Source organism: Carcharodon carcharias, chromosome 6, assembly GCF_017639515.1.
Source record: "Carcharodon carcharias isolate sCarCar2 chromosome 6, sCarCar2.pri, whole genome shotgun sequence".
In the NCBI taxonomy this organism is placed as follows: Eukaryota; Metazoa; Chordata; class Chondrichthyes; order Lamniformes; family Lamnidae; genus Carcharodon; species Carcharodon carcharias.
This window is the reverse complement of record NC_054472.1, coordinates 59521170-59540937: the sequence shown is the minus strand read 5'-3', so window position 1 is coordinate 59540937 and position 19768 is coordinate 59521170. Positions and strand designations below refer to the sequence as shown.

General features: G+C 39.9%; 1 protein-coding gene across 1 annotated transcript in view; it reads right to left on the bottom strand.

The window, feature by feature from the left end:
* Window positions 1-19768, bottom strand: part of eif3hb (eukaryotic translation initiation factor 3, subunit H, b) — a 163904-nt gene that overhangs the window by 127277 nt on the left and 16859 nt on the right. Inside the window, exon 2 of the mRNA XM_041189488.1 lies at window positions 6039-6195. Within this exon, the coding sequence (XP_041045422.1) occupies window positions 6039-6195 (157 nt within the window). The remainder of the gene's footprint in view (window positions 1-6038; window positions 6196-19768) is intronic.

Genomic DNA, 19768 nt, shown 5'->3' with positions numbered 1-19768 from the left:
CCACCTTGTGAAGACCCCCAGGATCTTATATGTTTCAATCAAGTCGCTTCTTACTCTTCTAAATGCCAGCAGATACAAGCCTAGCCTGTTCAGCCTTTCCTGATAAGACAACCTGCCCATTCCAGGTATTAGTCTATCAAACCTTCTTGAATTGCTTCCAATGCATTTACATTCTTCCTTAACTAAGGAGACCCTTATAAGCAGACCCAGCTCCAGGGCACCACCAACATTCCTAACCTCCTTTGAGCACAACTGCAGGTTTGGAACAATTATTCACATGTTCCTCCTCTTGGACCAGTTTACCCTTTATGTTGAAGTGTATGATCAATGTTTTTCTAAGGGGCTGATTCCCTGAGCTGTTTCTGTCACTTGCCCCTTCACATTTCTGTTGATTTATAGCAACTACAATCGCATGTATGCTCTACCAACAGAATAGGCACTATTTTTCCCCATCCACACTCTCCAGCCCTGTTTGTTTATCTGACCATTTTTGATCCTGCTTTTGCAGGTTTTTCTTGAGGGATCAATTCTGCAAGCTCTTTTCTGCCACCTATTTTCCTCTTCCAGAGACATCCTGCTGTCTCTCACCTAAACAGTTTCCATCAAGGTATTTCATTCGGCTACAAGCTCTAGGGTCGTAGCTTCAGTTTCAATAACCAGAGACCTCGCTCTTTCAAAATTTCTATTCTTGTGTTCACCGATAATTAAGGCAGAATAGTTAGCTCACACCATCCAGAAGCACAGATTTGGGGAGGGCCACTGGGAGAGAATGGCAATAAATCAAGTATCACAGTCACAGAATAATATTTTATTATTAGATCTCAACAGTGAAAAGTGTGTTAGAAATAATGCCAGCAGTTTGGGTTTAATGTTGAACTTTGTAAATGAATTGCTAGCTCATGGCAGAGGTGGGAGGTCAGGTATAACATGACTATTGTAGAAACTGACTGTGATGTCAACTGTTCTTAACAGCTAAGCCAATTTGGGGCTAGACTGATGACATTAAGAGAAGCCACTTGAAAGAGTCCCACTTGAAACCTAATCATAACCCTCCCCCAGGCTGAGAAAACCTAATCTACAGATTGCCCAGCAGGAGTTTACTTCAGTAGCACATCTCTTCCCTGTGACTTCAGAGAGATCGACAAGAGCAGCAACACCATTACTCCCACATTTCCCTCCAACTCATGCACTATCTTGAATGAATTGGGACATATATAACCATTCCTTCAAGATCTCTCATCATTATCCTGGAAGGCCTGGCTCAACACCATGAGAGATCACCATCAACAGACGGAGTGCAGCAGGTCATATAAGAGGCCCACCATCAGCTCTTCAATGCGAGTCGAATAATTTAAGCTATGACAACATAGTTTATGTCTCAGGAACAAATGCAACAAAATTGCAATCATGACTGATGACATTTCTGGTGCCCTTGGTTAATCTATATATTTATTAGTTTGGACCCTTTCTCAACTTCTTAGCATCAAACTCAATTTTTTTCTTTCATACATGTAATTACATTTACATATATTTTCCTATTTCTGGTTAATATAACAGCACAAAAAATTATAATTATGAAACAATTATCATCAAGGAATTTCTAACCTAAACATGTTCTCCTCAGTGCTGCATAAGTGGGCTTTCACAGCATTTTGTTTACCTTATTTCAATTTTAGAAAACATTCAGCAGAACCAATTTGCCTGCTGATAAATGATCCTTTGTGTGTAGCAGTTGGTATGCATCAGAAACTTGACAAGGCAGTTTGGAATTTTAAGTATTAAATCCAGCAAATGGTCATACATGTGAGATTCTACATAAAACTGCAGTGACCCTTTCTTTTTATAAATAAGTTAGTTCCAGTCAAGGAACACCACAGCTTTAACAAAAAAAATCAATAGGATGTGATCAGTTATAGTGAATTCTAACCGTAAATTATAATGGAGAATTTTGCATCAGTTGAAAATGTTCTCAAATATATACACATTCTTGCACAACTGATTTTTTTTCATCTGTGCTTAAACAATTTATTTTTGCTCCTAATACCTAATTAACTTTAGGTGTCCATGTAATAGTTGACAGAGGTTAAACAGACAAAATTGTGAAAAAGTATGTGGGTTGGCTGAAAAAGGCAAAATTGGCCAAACCCAAAAAAATTCAAATTAAAATATATATTAATGTGCAGATTACAAAAAACAAAATTAGAGTCTTTGATTAAAATTGTTGAAACATGCCTGCAGATAGGTTGTATTGCTAATTAAATATTCTTGGATGTAAAAATTTCGGAAGAGATAGGAAAGACAGGGAAAATTTAGCTATGTTCAAAGACAAGATCAAAGAAATGAGTTGAATTAAGTAATCCAACAGAATCCTTCTGGATAGAGGGTTCAGTTGAACTACAGGAAGTTATCTTACAGATCTCCCACAGTGGCAGGAAATTGGAGATGAAATGTGTAGATAAATTAGATTGCAAATATTGACAATTAGTAAAATTGAAGAGATTTTAGTCATCCAGAAAGAGGCCAGGATAAGGAAATATTTATAGTGAGAAAAGGGTGGTGGGGGTGGTGGTGTTCCACTGTGTTCAGAATTGTTTTGAGTCAATGGCCCAGATTTTGCTGCCATTATGATGGTGAGACAATCAGTGCACACTATTATAGGATAAATTTTAACAACTTCTGGAGTCTGCACATGTGCAGTTAAACACAGAAATCCAGAAATGCTGTCACAAACCTCCTGCACCTCCAAAGGATGACAGATTCATTGGTTTTGATCTTCCAGAATTCCCTTGATTCTAGTCACCATGGAGTGGAAAATAGCAAATGTAACCCCATTATACAAGAAAGAAGGGAGAGAGAAAACAGGGAACTATATGCCAGTTAGCCTGCCATAAGTAGTAGGGAAAAAACTATTCCAGGAGATGTGACAACAGGGCATTTAGAAAATAATAATATGATAAAGCAGAGTCAATAGCGATTTATGAACAGGAAATAGTGTTTGAGGAATCTATTAGAAAGTTCTTTGAGGTTGTAACTAGCAGGATACATAAGAGGGAACCAGTAGATGTAGTGGATTTTAAAATGGCATTCAATAAGATGCTATACAAGAGGTGCAGAAAGTTAGAGCTCAATGACAAAAGTTAACATGACAACAATGCAAAGTTTAGCAATAGAAACATGACCTTGAAAATGTATCCAAACATAAAATAACTCGGATAATGTTTTCTCACAAACTCTGTTTAATATATTCATTTGTGGTCAGCTTTATCAAAAAAATGTCAATCTGATGGAAACTTCGAAAAGGACCATTAGAAATGTTTGCAGAAAAACAGTTACATGCCAAATGAACAATATTGGATTATAATAAAGGAACTTCAGATCACACTGACCTTTCCAATGAGATTTTATTTGAAAGCAAATCAATTCTGCATAAAATAATTGTTCAGGCCACACACAATCCAAGTTCAAGAGCCCTATAAACTATGAACCACCATGGATTATTTAAATGAAAACATTATAATTCACAATTAAATCACTTGAGCTAAACTCTGATGGTCCAATTCATTCTGCAAAATCACAATGCTAACTTCACTTAGAAGGACATCTGATTAGTAAATGTAATAATTCAATTAAGAATAGTTTAATATAAAAACCACTCCTTGCAGTATTCCATTCTGAAAAGTGCATATATTATCTATTTTTTGCTAAGCATCCTGCTGTTCACTAGCTTCATCAAATCCACACTTTGTAAATAAATGTAGTAGGAGCACTCACACCTCAAAGTCGAAGCTCCACTTCAAAAGTAATGCTGAAATTTCAGTGTGGTACTAATTTATTTATGAATTGTCAGAGTTAGTCTTCGAATGAGACATTAAGTAACTGTGCCTGTCCACGTGGCCATAAAAATATTTTAAGGATTGCCAGTCTCCTGGCCAACATTTATCCCTCATCCAACACCACCAAAAATAATTAACTGGTTATTTATCCCATTGCTGTTTGTGAGAACTTACTGTGTGCAAAGTGCACTCTGGGATGTCCTAAGACAAATCAATAGAAATGCAATTCATTCTTCTTTTAGAACTTATTAACTTATTAAAATACTAGGACAGGGTTTTATTTTGAAGTTGAAACTTTTTTAATATCATCACTGCCACAACACTCCACACTCCATCCCATGCCCACCAACACCCAAAGAGACAGGGAACCTCCTCTCCAAGCCTCTATTGCAGACTTTTACATATTTACATATGTAAATTCACATTTACATATTTTTCTTACTTAAGGGGCCGAATAGCAAATTTCGGAAAGATAAGGTTTGGTACAACAATAAACCGAAATTCAAAAAAAACGTTGGGTTTTAAGGAAAGAAACAGTTGCTGAGCAAATGAACCTGACATAGCAATAAATTGTTAATTTAAAAAAGATAATTAATAAAAATAACCAAGAGTGTGAGAGGGTCAGAGTGCATGTGTCTGGCTTACTCCCAACCTCAGGGCACTCACTCGCTCAATCTCACCCACTGTAAGTGGGTGCGCGTGTACGTGTTGATGTATGGTGGTGAGTGAGTGAAACCCGAGAGTGGGCATAAAGCAGATTGGCACCGCCTCACGCCTCTCACTCTCCACATACGCATTCCCCATGTGCATGCGCTCACTCTCTCCACACTGGATGCGCGCGCGCACATACACTGGGCACACGCGCTCTTGCCCTCACTCCGCTCCACCCACCCATCTCCTCCCCAAGCCTGCCAAAACTTCACTTCCACAGGCCCGACGCGATTTCGCTCTCCCTGGCTGCCAAAACATCACATCCAGGGGCTCCTTTGCTGCTGCCCGGGCCCCGGCGCTCCTTTGCCACCGCCGCTCAGGCGCCCTGACACCCCTTCGCCGCCGCCTGGGCCCCGACACCCCTTTGGTAGCCTTGGCCCAGCAGTCCTCAGCGCAATCACCAACACCGGTGCTCGCTGCTCCTCAAATCAGCGACTGTGTCCTTCCCTCATTTGCTGCTTACTAGTGAGCCTATCAGCAGCAAACCTGGGAGAGAAGCAGCCTCTGATTAGAGGAGCAGCTCCATGCAGAATCTTCCATTCTTCATTGTTTGAAATGAATTTTGAAAACTGGCTCCGGTGGCCGCACAGAGGGGCTTTGCGGGCCAGATGTTGGACAAGCCTGCTCTATTGAATATCCCTGCAGCACAGGGAAGAAGGATCACAAGTGTGGCCTCAAAAAAAAATTGTTTATTTTTCCTTCTGTATGTAAAAGTTCCTGGCTGCGCAGGTGAAATCAGCATTTCAGTGTGCACTGGGCCACAGATAAAAACGTGCCCTATGACTGTTGTGTGTGGCTTAGCTGCTCCATTGCTTTGTGTTACTGTACCACAAGGGAACACAATTGACGAACAAAAGCCATTCAGCCAGACCCTGTAAACTTTGCTACTTATCCTCACAAACATCAATCAACAATCAACAAGTATGACAGATAATGCAACTGACACTATCAAATTCATTTCCTTATTTTAATTTCAGATGTATGTCACAAATAAGCCCACAAGTTAGCTGTTTTTAGTGCTATTTCAAACTAAACACATTGACAAAATGGTGGCACTACAAATTCTTGATTGCTGAAAAACTGAAAAGTGGCCTGTGTTAGCAGGATAGAAATTAATTCACAATGTGAGGGGCAAGATTTAAATGCCTATTAATTTTTCAAACCCCAATTTTCAATTCTGAAAATTACTAATGAATTTTTAGTTTCCAGCCAGCAATCTGTCAGGGACAGCCCTTATACAACTGAACATGATGACTGCCATCAAATGGTACAAGCACAAGTTCAGTGGCAATATAAATACAGTGTTCGAGAAATCAGAAAACTTCCTCATGTACCGACTGGAAGCCTATTCTGCGCAACACACTTCAATTCAAGCCGGCATTTGAACACGAACTGCATGACACCAAGCAAGGTATTCACAAATACAGAGCTATGCAATAAGTCACAGCTTGAAACAGAATTTGTTCTTTCAAAGAGGGTACCACCCATGCATACCTTCATCAAAGTCAGCATCCTCCTCTGTATGTTGAGGGAAGGGGAAACAGTTGGTAATTTCAAGGCGATCATCTACCACAAGTCCCAGCAGAACCCCTTGGACCACTTCATTGCCTTGACCTTCCTCCTGGAAATGTTTGATGATCTTCAGCACAACCTGCAGTTCAAACATGGTGACATGCCAGTGAAAATTCAATATCCAAGCATTTTGAATCCAATATAAATTTGTGCATAGATATGCAAATAATTGCATATAATCAAGAGAAAAGGGCAAGAAATAATGGGGCAGGGGTTATGGTAAAAATCAAAAGAGTAGATAGACATTGTTGGGTATGGGGAAGTGGAGGCAGGGAAATTCTCTAGGGCTGGGAGTTGGGAGGAGAGGTGAGGATCAGCACACACAGCAGGGCTGCACTGAACTAAACTCTTATCCCCTCCTACATGCCAGCTTTTCCTTCTTGATGAGGGCAGGGGTTTTTAACTTCTGGTTCCCACTGCAGGTTTGGATATCCCTCTCAAATTACCTGGTTTGGGGAGTGAATGGACAAAGGGATGGGGTGGGGGCATGTGGAGGGACCAGGGTCAGAAAGGGAGTGGATGGTGAGCACAGAGACAGAGAGGGAAGGAGGGAGAGACAGGAGGTGGAAGGATGAGGACTGAGTGGACAATGAAGGGAGGGGATGAAGGGGAGTGATGAAAGAGATAGACAGAGGGCCTGCCTTTCTTTACGTAGACATGGTGCTCTTGCTCAATGGAGTGGCAGGTACGCAACTGTCAGCTTCACTTCCCGTCTGCAGATAGGGTTTTCTTTGCATGAATGCATGCTCCATTTCCAATTGAAAGCCTTAATTACATGAGTTGGGATATTCTTCCTGAAGACTTGGGTGGGGGTTGCCTCATCTACAATCTCAATGCTCCTATATTATGTCCAGATCTTAAATCTGCCCTTAAATTTTATTTACGTGAATAGATCAACTTCAGAGCAATGAGCCAAGTTATTATTTTCACTGTAGCGTGAGGGGTCAGAAGTTCTATCAATATCATAGGTTTAATGTGTGGGGGCATGGTAGAAAAAATGAGAAGGATAAGACTAGCCACAGCAAAAGGGCCATGTGTCCTACACCAAATCATCCAGCAGACTGGAAGAGATGTTGTGATTCAGGTCATTGACAACTTCTTGGTGTTGGCAATTTTCTCTAACATTGCACTAACGAATTCTATAGATTAGTAAACGTCAAGATCAACATGGTAGATTTCTGGCCAGGGGAGCGTTCCAAAGAGACTTACTTTCAAGGGTTGGGAAAGAAAACAAACTGGCTTGAGGTAAGTGCAGGGTGAACACTTTGCTCATCTGCTTTGATTCCAATATTTCGCATCGAAATGCAGCTTGTGAGCATTATCATTGCGACTAAAATATAGCAATCTGGAAGCTAGGATACCGAACTCAATAAACATTCTTAACTGTGAGATTATTGTGTCAACTCCTGGTTTTCAAGATAATGCTACCTCTCATATTTAACAGGGGAAAAGTCTATCACAGAGCTTAGCACAGTGAAAACTGATAATGCATTCAAATTGTGATGTTTAAAAATGGATTGTGCCATAGGCAGAGTCAGACAAAAAATTTCAGTGTATTTTGGAACAGAATGTTGATGCCCTCTTAACATTTAATATACTGCAGATACATATTTCATGTTACATGCACAAGCATATAAGTTTTGCAACGTACACTTATTTTTAATACATATAAAACATGTACAAAATGGTGCTTTTTGTGAATTATATCAATTATGATGCTCATGGCACAAACATAGATTTTGAAATGCTGCAGAAATTATGTATGTCATTGTTTGCAGCATTTCCATTCAATCAATAATTGAGCCGTTTATTTTATAGCCAATAGAAAAGCATTCTGGGAACTGATTTAACCCCCCCCCCTAAAACTAATGTCCAGGCTTACTTTGTTGCTGTACAGCAGTAGTTGATTACAATAGCAACCAAATACAGCACTACAACATCGAAGAACAATGTACTTTGTGGCTCTAGATTTGTTTTAGTTTGGATGATGAGTGAACCAGTTTCCCATGTTTATAAATCCAGTTTCTCATCCTAGTTACAAATATATATAGAACCACCAAAAAACATGTTTGTATACTCAGTGTCAGCATTAAGTACTTCCAACTGAGATACAGAACATTGAAATGCTGGGAGATATTCACTCTGCCCCAACAATGCTTCTCAGTCATCAGTCTCAGAAAAGCGCACTTCATTGCATTAACCTGACATTTTAATTTCCAATACAGACCACCTTGTCATTTCAAAGTGAGATTGTCAATTAGTGACAAATTACGAACTCAGTTGAGACTGCCTAAGTTATTTCACAGAGGATTCAAACAACCAGCTGACAAAGGGGACTTTTATTTCAAGGTTCAAATCCAATATGCACATCTCTGAGGCAAAAGACTAACCTCAAAACTACTGTAGCACATTTCCCAAACTCTCTCCATTTTTAAAATTAAGTTGTACCTTTTAAAGATCACATTGCTAAGCTGGTAGATAATGAAAGCCACAACACCCTGTACCACACCCACCTCCCGAAACAGCAAGTTGAAATACAATAAGTGTTGCTTGAAAGCAAAATTTGAGAAGTATTAAGATCCTGTTTGCTTTTAGTCATGCCATCACTAATTTCAGCTGTGATTAATCAAAACCCTTTTTAAACTTAATTTGCATCATCATAATAATTAATGAAAATCACATTGGTGCTTTAGTTATGAGCTTGTGCTTTAGTTATTCTTTCCCCATTTAACAACTATGGTAATGGTTATGGTTGATAAAAAAATTTGGTTGCTGCTTGCCAGGTACAATCAAATCATCCACTGGAGCCTGAGGCAACACGACCATTCTTCCCAGAGTATAAAAGTAATAGCTGGGAACATATACAGAATAAGCACTTTATTAATAACAGTTAATTATGTACAGAAAGTCCTTGCTTTAAGTTGTCCCATTTTAAGTTGTTTCAATATACCGTTGTTATTAAATAGGGCCAGTATTTGCATTTAGCATTGTGAATTCACGTTAACATCACTTTACACTGAGTGTAAAGCAGGGTGGCGTGACCCGACTGGCACCATTTCAGAGTGCCCTCTCCCACTCCCCAACCCTCCCAGTCACCAAGGTTCCTGCTTGCTGAGCCTCCCACTGGCCACTGACCCTCCCACTCACTGTCAACCTTCCCGCTCGCCACCTATCCAGCTGGCAGCTTACCTCCACAACACTGCAACACTAAGCTGCTCTCACTCCATAGGTTGTTTCCTGCCTCTCGATGTTCATCTACCGAGCCCTCACTCACTGGGAGGGTTCAAGAGAGGCAGACAGCAGGAAGGTTGGCAGGAGTCAGGGGTCATGGAGCGGGAAGGTTGGCGGGGAGGAGCTAAGTAGAAAGAGTTAGCATGTTTCTTTTAGATTTTTGCATGAATTTAATTTAAAAGTTATTTTATGAATATAGTGTTTAAGCAATATACAGTATTTAAACTTACAGGGTATAATATTTTAATGTTTTTTTCTGACAAGAAAGATCCTACAGAACCTAAGTTTTACATTTTTCTTGGACTCGAACTCAAGTTCTGTTGAAGGGTCATGAGGACTCGAAACGTCAACTCTTTTCTTCTCCGCCGATGCTGCCAGACCTGCTGAGTTTTTCCAGGTAATTCTGTTTTTTTTTTCTAAGTTTTACATTGTTTGCAATGGGAAAATTTGATTTGCTCAACCTGGTTTCATTTAAAGTTGCACTTTTCAAGAACGCAACTATAATGTTAAGAGAGGAATTACTATATACGTTGCAATCAATTTCAGGGCAGTATAAATCCATTACATTGCTCCAGTTAGTCTTCATGGCACAACTCATCAGGGAAATAACACTAACAGTCTTAAGGCCAGATTTTAACATTTTATTTCATAGGGAAAGGAAAGTCCATGACAGCAAGTAATAAGTAGGCATCCATTGAATATCAACTTTGAAAATACTCAGTTATTTAGGGATTTTTCCAATCGAAACAAACATGCTGTCTACTCCAACAGGATTGCTTGGAGCACTTTCGCATTGCAACATGCTTATAATGTTTTCAAACCAATACCATGAAAACTGTCTCTTCAATCTCCACTACATTCTGACAGCAGTGAACAAGAACAGCAAAATGCAGGTCTCTTTATACTTGATCAATAGCTGACCTGAACAACACTTTACAAAGCATTCAACTTCTGAATGTTACATGATGCAAGTGCTTCTGAAACCCTTGACAGAATTATGGTTTTGCAAGACGATTTAGTCTTGTTTATTTTTTGTCCTGAATTTTGAGGTACATTTTTTTGGTTATTTAGTTGGTTTGCTGGGGGTGTTACTTGAACTAGAGGCCAATTACATCATATATTAACAGTTGTCTTTGAAAATAAAATATTTCCTAATTGAAAATAAAATATTTTCCCTTCTGACTGTGCAAGCTCGTTTTCAGAGACCCAAAGTCCTCTGTACAGCAGTTGTGGGATTTTTCTTTTCCAGCATGGCCTACATGTAGCCATTGGAAGGTTCAGATGCATGCCATAAAAGCAAAATACTGCGGATGCTGGAAATCTGAAACAAAAACAGAGAGTGCTGCAAAAACTCAGCAGGACTAGCAGCATCTATGGAGAGAGAAACAGAGTTAATGTTTCGAGTCCGTATGACCCTTCTTCAGAGCTGAAGAGAAGTGGAAATGTGATGAAATTTATAGTGTTTAAGAAGGGGATGGGGCAGGTGGAGCTGGGTAGAAGGTCAGCGATGGGTGGGGACAAAGGAGAGATTGACAAAGATGTCATGAACTAAAAGACAAAGGGTGTGTTAATGGTAGTGGTAAGGGGTGAAAAAGGTGCTGACAGTGGCAAAGGTAAGAAAGCAGAATGTGATAATAGCAGAACAAGGGCCAGCAAGTAATAAGGAAGGCAAATGGAATGGTGGCCTTTATTACAAGGGGGACGGAGTGTGAAAAGGAAGTCTTGCTATAACTGTATAGGGCATTGGTGAGACCTTAACTAGAGTAATGCACACAGTTTTGGTATCCTTATTTAAGGAGGGATATACCTGCATTGGACTCAATTCAGAGAAGGTTCACTAGGCTGATTCCTGGGATGAAGAGGTAATCTTATGAAGAAAGGTTGAATAGGTAGAGCCAAAACTCATTGGAATTTAGAAGAATAAGGGGTGATCTTATATAAGACTCTGGGGATTCAAGACCAAAATAATTTTCAGGTATAATGTTCCTTTAATATTACTCAAAACCTTGAAATATTCACTATTTAGGGATTTTTTTGCGTGCAGGATGTTCACTCTTAAGGGAGAGCCTTTTCACTTGGACTCTTTTTAAATATTTGAAAAATAATACTTCTACAATCATACATCTTTTATAAAATTCAGTATTAAGATCAAAATGCCAAGGGAGTCACAAACAACTATCTTGAGACCTCATGACATCCTCCCTGAGCAGAAGCTCCATTTCCTTTCTCATTATTGCAGGCTGGCCAATGCCCTGGCTCCCCATAAAAAAGGCATGTTAATATTTGTTCATTCATTTTAGTTCCTTACTTAACAAAGCAGATTCAACGGGTTAGTTTTTGAAATAACTTTCAAGTCGGAATATAATTGTGTCACCAAGGTCCTAAGTTTCAAATGCTACATTCAGTATACTATATATTAACCACCACAACAGGCCCTAAAAATATCACCTATTAATTTGTCGAAAAATCCAACTCAAACTAAATCTATTTGGGATTCTTAGCTCACAAATAGCAGGGGGACTATCAGAGAAAGATGTTCTCACACATCACCTGCTGCAAAAGTGAGCACATAGAGACTCTGGGGGTATTACTGCACTAACGGATTCAGGCACATACTTGAAGTGCCTTGATCCCAACACTTGTAAATTAAATTAGTACATGGGGTTTTATAAATATGGCATTTTGAAAGGCATCATCCTTGAGATATGATTTATTAAGCACCTGCATGCCAATTCGTCCTTCAAAAAGAAATGGTGTTACATAATGTGTGCCTCCCTAATAAATTTCAGGTAAATTAATTGTACAAAATTATTTGAGACATTGGCACAAGTCACTAAGGTAAAATCAGGTGTCATGCCCAGTAAAGACATGTCAAATTTATAACTTTACACATGGACTGAGCTCATATGGAAGCTTCTGGAACTATCTTTCATTTCTAAAATGGACAATAATGGACTATTAAGGTGGCTGCCAAGGGGACTGGTGACCTTTGTTTATTCGACACAGGCTATCAAGCTTCTGGAAAGTTCCAAATAAAATAAACAAGGGTAGTGACCTCCCTTTGGAATGAGCATACCAAGGCACATGTTATCTGTGGAATTCACGCCTGCCATTGCTCATAGCATTCTCAAAACACAGAGTCAATGGGCTCCCAGACTCTATGTCTCCAGGTTTGCAATTCAACAAAAGAAAGCTTTTGGAAAGAGACCAGTTTTCCACAAGTTAAGTGTGAAAGACCACCATCTATCTCCTATTTTATATCAATGGAGTTTTAGCTTTAAGCCATTCTGGGTGGACAATGGCCTTTGACCATGTGACCAAAACTGGCTTCTGATACGGAGATCCTTTATTATTCCAAAACTCAAAGTCCAGGGCAGACTGCAGAAGAACGTGGACAAGACAACAGCTGCAAGGAAAGAATCTGCTATCTGTGCCTTTTGAGAACCACCAGTATGTTTTGTATGGAAGGAGGTGTGTCTTTACTTACCCTTGGAATGTGTATTCCAATTAAATAATTCAGCAGCAAGCTTCTGTGCATAGTCTGCGAACCAGAATCAACCTGACTGCAAGTCATCAAGCAGCCAAAGTACTTAACCTATTCCAGTTTCAGAGTTCACCTAAAAATCAATGTCCTAGGTATTTGGCTACAAGAAGCTTCGTAATCTACTGGGAACCCTCCACTTTACAAGACGCTCACTTCAACTTTAAATCATCAAATCCATTCAAGAATTCATAGGTCTGCCAAGTGGGAGACCATAAATCAGAAACTGAATTAACTATTAATCAAAAGTGCACTATTTTTATCTTTATCCTGTGCGTGTGTACGCGTGCATACAACCAACCAAGTGAGTGATGTTGCATTAATTTGGGGCAATTGTGAGAGAATAATCTTTATTTTAAATGCACAGAAGCTTGCTGCTGAATTATTTAATTGGAATACACATTCCAAGGGTAAGAAAAGGCACACCTCCTTCCATACAAAACACACTGATTACGGGTAGCGAGAGAGCAAACACTTTCTGTCTGACAAAGGATTTTACTGTAGGTGCTGTTATATCATGCATTTTGAAATTATCTACCTAACTCCATAAAAACCTACTTGTTCCTAGTCTACTGAACTAATAATCTGGGCAAGCGTACTGGCAAAGATATAAATAAAGTCCCCTGACTTTGAGTTATATGTTCTTCATTTAGTTTGGCTTCTGCAAAGTAATTTATGGTATATTGATGATTTTATATAAATACACATTGCAGTGGACTATAACAAAATGCACAATCAATCTTGCTACATATATATGACACCTCTTGTTGAGGACAGTTCTGATATATGGGGGTAAATATAAATTAAAGTAACAAACTTACCGTTAAAGTAACATTTGCAGTATGATCTTTTTAAATGTTTCAAAATATCCAACTAAATACCCCAATATCCGTTGAAACATTTTGGAAAGTTATCCTGGGTATGAGATTTGGCAGTCTTTTGATATTATAAATATTGCTATTTATATTTTTAATATATTTTTTCATCTGTTAGCTTCATAGTCATGGAATGAGCTGGCTCTGACTGCACTAAATTAACAGACACAGATTCAAGATAATACTTTTACTAATTTACTAATGCTTTTTTAATAAGGTGTATGTTCTCTCTCATCACCCTTTTCACATGCTGCCTGTACTATGTGATACAGAAGACTTTTTAAAAAATGTTCATGGGATGTGGGCATTGCTGGAAAGGGCAGAATTTATTGCCCATCCCCAACTGCCCTTGCGAAGGTGTTGGGGAGCTGCCTCTTGAACTGCTGAAGTCTATAGTGCATGTGATGTTGATACACCCACAGTCATGCTCGGGAGGGAGTTCCAGGGTTTTGACCCAGCAACAGTGAAAGAAGAGCGATACAGTCCCAAGTCAAGACGGTATATAGCTTGGAGGGGAACTTGAAGATGGTGTTCTAATGCATCTACTGCTCTTGTCCTTCTAGATGGTAGAGGTTGCAGATTTGGAAGGTGCAGTCAAAGGAGGTTTGGCAAGTTGCTGCAGTGCATCCTATAGATGGTACACACTGCTGCCACAGTGTGCCAGTGATGGATGGACGGAGGGACTGAAAGTTTATGATGCTGGATGGGGCCCCGATCAAGAGGGTGGATTTGTCATGAGTGAGAGTCGCTGGAGCTGCACTCATCCAGGCAAGTACAGAGTATTCAATCACACTTCTGGCTTGTGCCTTGTAAATAGCTGACAGGTTTTGAGGAGTCAGAGCAAGTAAGAAGTCCCAGCCTCTGACCTGCTCCTGGAGTCACAGCATTTACATGGTTGGTGCTATTACGTTTCTGGTCAATGGTAACCCCAAGATGTTGATAATGGGGGTATTCAGTGATGATAATGCCATTGAATGTCAAAGGGAAATGGTTGGATTCTCTCTTGTTGGAGATGGTCATTGCTGGCACTTGTGCGGTACAAATGCTACCCTGTCACTATCACCCCAAGCATAAATGTTTTTCCAGGCCTTGCTGCATGCGGATATGGACTGCTTCAGCATCTGAAGTGTTGCGAAAGGTACTGAACACAGTGAAGTCATCAATAAACATTCCAACTTTTGAGCTTATATTGGAGGGTAGTTCACTGATGGAGCAGCTGAGGAGGATTGGGTCTAGCACACTGCCCTGAACAACTCCTGCAGCAATGTCCTGAGGCTGAGATGATTGGCCTCCAGCAAACACAAACATCTTCCTCCATGCTCGGCATGACTCCAACCAGCAGCGAGTTTTTTTCCCCTTCCACTGTGTAATACGCACATAGTCCTCTGCTGTAGCTTCTCCAGGCTGGCACCTCAATTTAAGGTTGGTTTGCTGCTCTCCTGCACTCCTCCTCGAACCAAGGTTGGTCTACTGGCTTATTGGTAATGTTAGAGTGAGGGACCAGCTAGGCCATAAAGTTAGAGATTGTGTTTCAATTACAATTCTGCCGTTGCTGCTGATGGCCCACAACTCCTCATGGATGCCCAGTTTTGAGCTGTCAGGTCTGTATTGAATCTATCCCATTTAGCACACTGGTAGTGGAGCACAATACAATGGGGGGCATCCTTAGTGCGAAGCCAGTAATTAATTACCAAAAGGACTGTGCAGTGGTCAATCCTACCAATACCGTCATGGACAGATGCATCTGCAACAGGTAGATTAATGAGTACAGCCAAGGCTTAAGAACATTGTAACATTTACACATGAAATATTACCATTTGGGAGATGTACCAGCAAATCAACTCCTCCAGGAACGAGGAATTGGTGGTGGGGAGGTAAAAAGAAATCCTCTTCCCTTCTTGAACTGACCCCAAATATCGGTTAAGATGAATAAAACATTCAAGACAAAAAGAGTCAAAATCACATCATAATTCAAAGACCTGCCTTAGACATTAGCCTCTTTTAATGATCGCCAAAAGATATTCTCCATCTTCTGTGGATTTTACCCTTCATCCTTGTGGACTGTTATTGGAATGTCACAACTTGCAAGGAAAAGTAATTTTGAACTCCAGAGTGATGGAATAAGGAACCAAACAAACATTCTCTCTGAATTCAGGTTACAGCTTAGGTGGATGTGGAGAGGATGTTTCCTCTTATTGGAGAATCTCAAACTTGGGGTCACTGTATAAAAATAAGGGGTCGCTCATTTAAGACAGAGACTAGGAGAATTTTTTTCTCTCAGATGATAGAATCTTTGGAACTCTCTTCCTCAAAAGGTGGAAGAGGTATTTGAATATTTTTAAGGTAGAGCTAGATAGATTCTCGATTAACAAGGGGGTGAAAGGTTAGCGGGGTGGGCAGGAATGTGGGGTTGAGGTTACATTCAGATCAGCCATGATCTTATTGAATGGTGGAGCAGGCTTGAAGGGCCGAGTGGTCTACTCCTGCTCCTAATTCATACGTTCGTACGTTACACCGCTTTCCTCTGTGTTTTAAATTATATAATTAATGACAAATATTTTACTTGCACAGTACAACGTTAGCCTACGTGAGACCTTCAAAAATCAAACAACTTCTACAAATGCATTTCAATCAGATTTTAATACTGAACATTCTCCATTTAAATTCAGCTGTTCACAGCATAACTTCCATTATTCTGGATCAGTGACTCAATGTTGTGTCTTCTTTAACACACAACATTCTCTACATTATCTATGATTCTATTGCAAGGTACAAGGTACTGAATTGTCTGCAAAGTGATTTGGGATGTCCTGAAGTTATGAATGGCTTTGTAGAAATGCTTGCCCTGGAACCAGAGAACACTGGTATCAAAGTCCTGTTGCAATTAGTGTTACAGAACAGAGATCTGTCTGTCTCATTTCTGATTTAAAAAGTGAACATTTTATCTTTTCATAATGGCATTTCACCTAAGCCAATTTAAACTGTATTATGTTAACTGCTGTTTGGGAGTGACGTAATGTGTCCATTTATAGGAGATATGCATGTTTTGAACAAACACACGCCATTCTGCCTCACAAATTTAAAATGATTTGTTAAATGCTGTTTCTATAAAGATTTCCCCTTTGTCTTTTTGTCTCGATTAGTGTGTAAATAGTGACACTTGCATGAAAGATTATAGGTTCAAGCTCCAAAGCACGATTCATATAAATCCACCTAAAAGCAGGTTCCTATCAAGACAAAATTAACAATAATGTCTTAAACACTCAGCAGGTCAGATAGCATCTGTGGAGAGAACCGCAGAATTAATGTTTCAAAACCTTTCATCAGAACTTCAAGCTATGACCTGAGAGGTTAACCCAACCATCCTGTCTCTGGAGATACTTCCTTGGTCTGAGCATTTTCAGCATTTTCTGTTTTTGTTTCAGGTTTCCAATATCAGCTATACTTTACTTTTTGCCCTACCAATATTTTGTTGAATGATTCTTCAGGCATTTGCCAATCGGGGAAAATGATGGCTGTTATGTCTATGGCTGTCCCATCAGGGGCATACTGCTGGTATTAAATTCACACTTTGTCATAAAATGCTTCGCTTTAAATAAAAGACTCAAGATGCTGCTCATGTTTAGTTCGTCTAAAAAGGGCATCAAGAACACCACACTGCAATTAGCTCATATTTTGCTTCATCACAACTCAGGTAGACAATACATTTCAGACAAACTACAAAATCATCATTTGGTATAATCCAGGGGCAAATGAGTAAAATGTTAGCTCTCATGCTATGTCTGAACTGAAACTCAGAATCAACTTGTTGACTTGCTAACCTCAATTTAATATAGGTGAAAGGAAAGTGCTCTATTTGTTACTTTCATTTGCTGGTTTAACTTGCTTATTAAAATTTGTAGGTTTGTCACAAATATGTATTTTCTTTCCACCCTATTCGAAGAATAGGGACCTGCACGTGTGGAACTTCAAATTGAAGCAGGCACAACCAAATGGCACTGCTCAAGTCTTTAAGCAAGCTCGAAAACATTGCAAACCAGTGCAATTGCTCTTTGCTATTCCACTGCCGAATACACCTGCCCTGCATGGGAAAGATCTATTCATGCTAAGAAGATGAATGCCATTCTGAATGCAAGCTGCCGACTTATCACAGGTTGATTAAAACCAACAAACACCAACAGCCTATATATCCTGGAGGGTATCGGTCCCCCTGATATAAGAAGAACTGTAGCCAGCAAGAAAGAGCGACTCCATCAAACATCAGATGAGAGGCACCCTCTACATGGTCATACACCTACACCCAGCTGCCTAACGTCAAGGAAGAGCTTCATGAACAGTGTTGTTCCATTACAATCAACCCCATCTGAAGCCCGCATCGCCTTGTGGAAAGACCAGCTTGCCAGTCTCAAACAAGTCCCAGTGTTGGAAATTCTACCCGATGAATGCCTTCCCTCAGGAGCTAATTACAACCGGGCAACCTAGAAGTGTCTTGACAGACTTAGGACTGGTGTAGGTCATTCAAAGATGTCACTAAACAAATGGGGATATACAACCAGCCCGACAACTTGTGAATGTGGAACTGAGCCACAGACTATGCAACATCTCCTGCAATGCCTATCACTAGAGGAACACTGCACTGTTGCAGATCTTGCCGAATTCAACAAGGCGCAAAAATGTGTCCAGTTCTGGCTGGGCCATGTATAGACTGTCCGTGGACATGATAAGAAGAAGTCTTCACCATTCGTTTAAACATAAAACAATGAAAATATTGTTTAAGTTGGAAATTTTATTTTCCCCAATTTCCCTCTCAATCTAAAGTAACAGACAACAACCACATAATTCTGGATGTAAGAATCAAAAGTTTGAGTTACAATTTAGTGGTTTAGTGAGTGCTCATATTATCCAGTATGGAAGTGAGCCAAGCATAGTACATCAGGATGATCCTAATCTCAATCTCTGATTTGGCTGTAGCTGATTTCAGTTCAAGCTGATCAATGACAACAATTTGCCAAAGTGACCGAGGGCAAGACGGGATCATAGTAACAGAAGCAGCTTGGGTTCCTAATCTTTGTTATTCAGTGGCCCTTTGTGTGTGCGAACTTTGAGGCCAGAATTAAGTGTGATGATTAGAAACCACTAGAATTCACCGTCTCTACTTAAAAATGGAAAGCAAGCACTCGGGAAGATATCAAAGAATTTCAAGCACCTCTGGAACCACTGCCCATCAAATGTTTGAGTTTTCTTTTATGGTCAGCTACTGTCTTCACATGTGGAAAACAATCTCCATGTATAAGAGTCTCCAAACCAAACTACTGAGAAATCTTTCTTTGCCTGACATGGAGAGCACACACTTCCGCTGACCTCCATCTCACCAAAGTGCAGGGAGTTTGGCTGCAGAGGTTAGTGCACCCAACGCTTAAGAACCTCTAATAATGCAGATCTTTCTGATAAAACATTATGTCCTGAAACGTTAACTCTATTTCTCTCTCCACAGATGCTGTCTGGCCTGCTGAGCTTTTTCAGCATTTTCTGTTTGTATTTCAGATTTCCAGCATCTGCAGTATTTTGCCTTGATACAATTAATATACAGCACAGGTAAGCTTTCTGGTGTTTGTTCAGCTTGGACCATCCGACCAATTATGGCATTACTGGTCGCCATGTTAACCATTATTGTAAACAATTCTTTCTGCAGGTGTTGTCTCCCTCCTTTAAATCTGCCATCAACTAATGCTCGACTCCAATGTCCTTGCAAACCTCTGCCACATCTCTAACCTCCCTTTCCTCTCCAAAGTCCTTCAACAAGTTGTCAGCTCAAAAATCCGTTCCCATCTTTCCCGGAACTCAATGTTTAAATCCCTCCAATGAAGTTTCCACCTCTGCCACAGTACTGAAACAGCTCTGATCAAAGTCTCAGGTAACATCCTATGGGACTCCAACAAAGGTAAACTTTCTCTCCTTGTCCTTCTCAATCAGTATACAGCCTTTGACTCTGTTGGTCACACTCC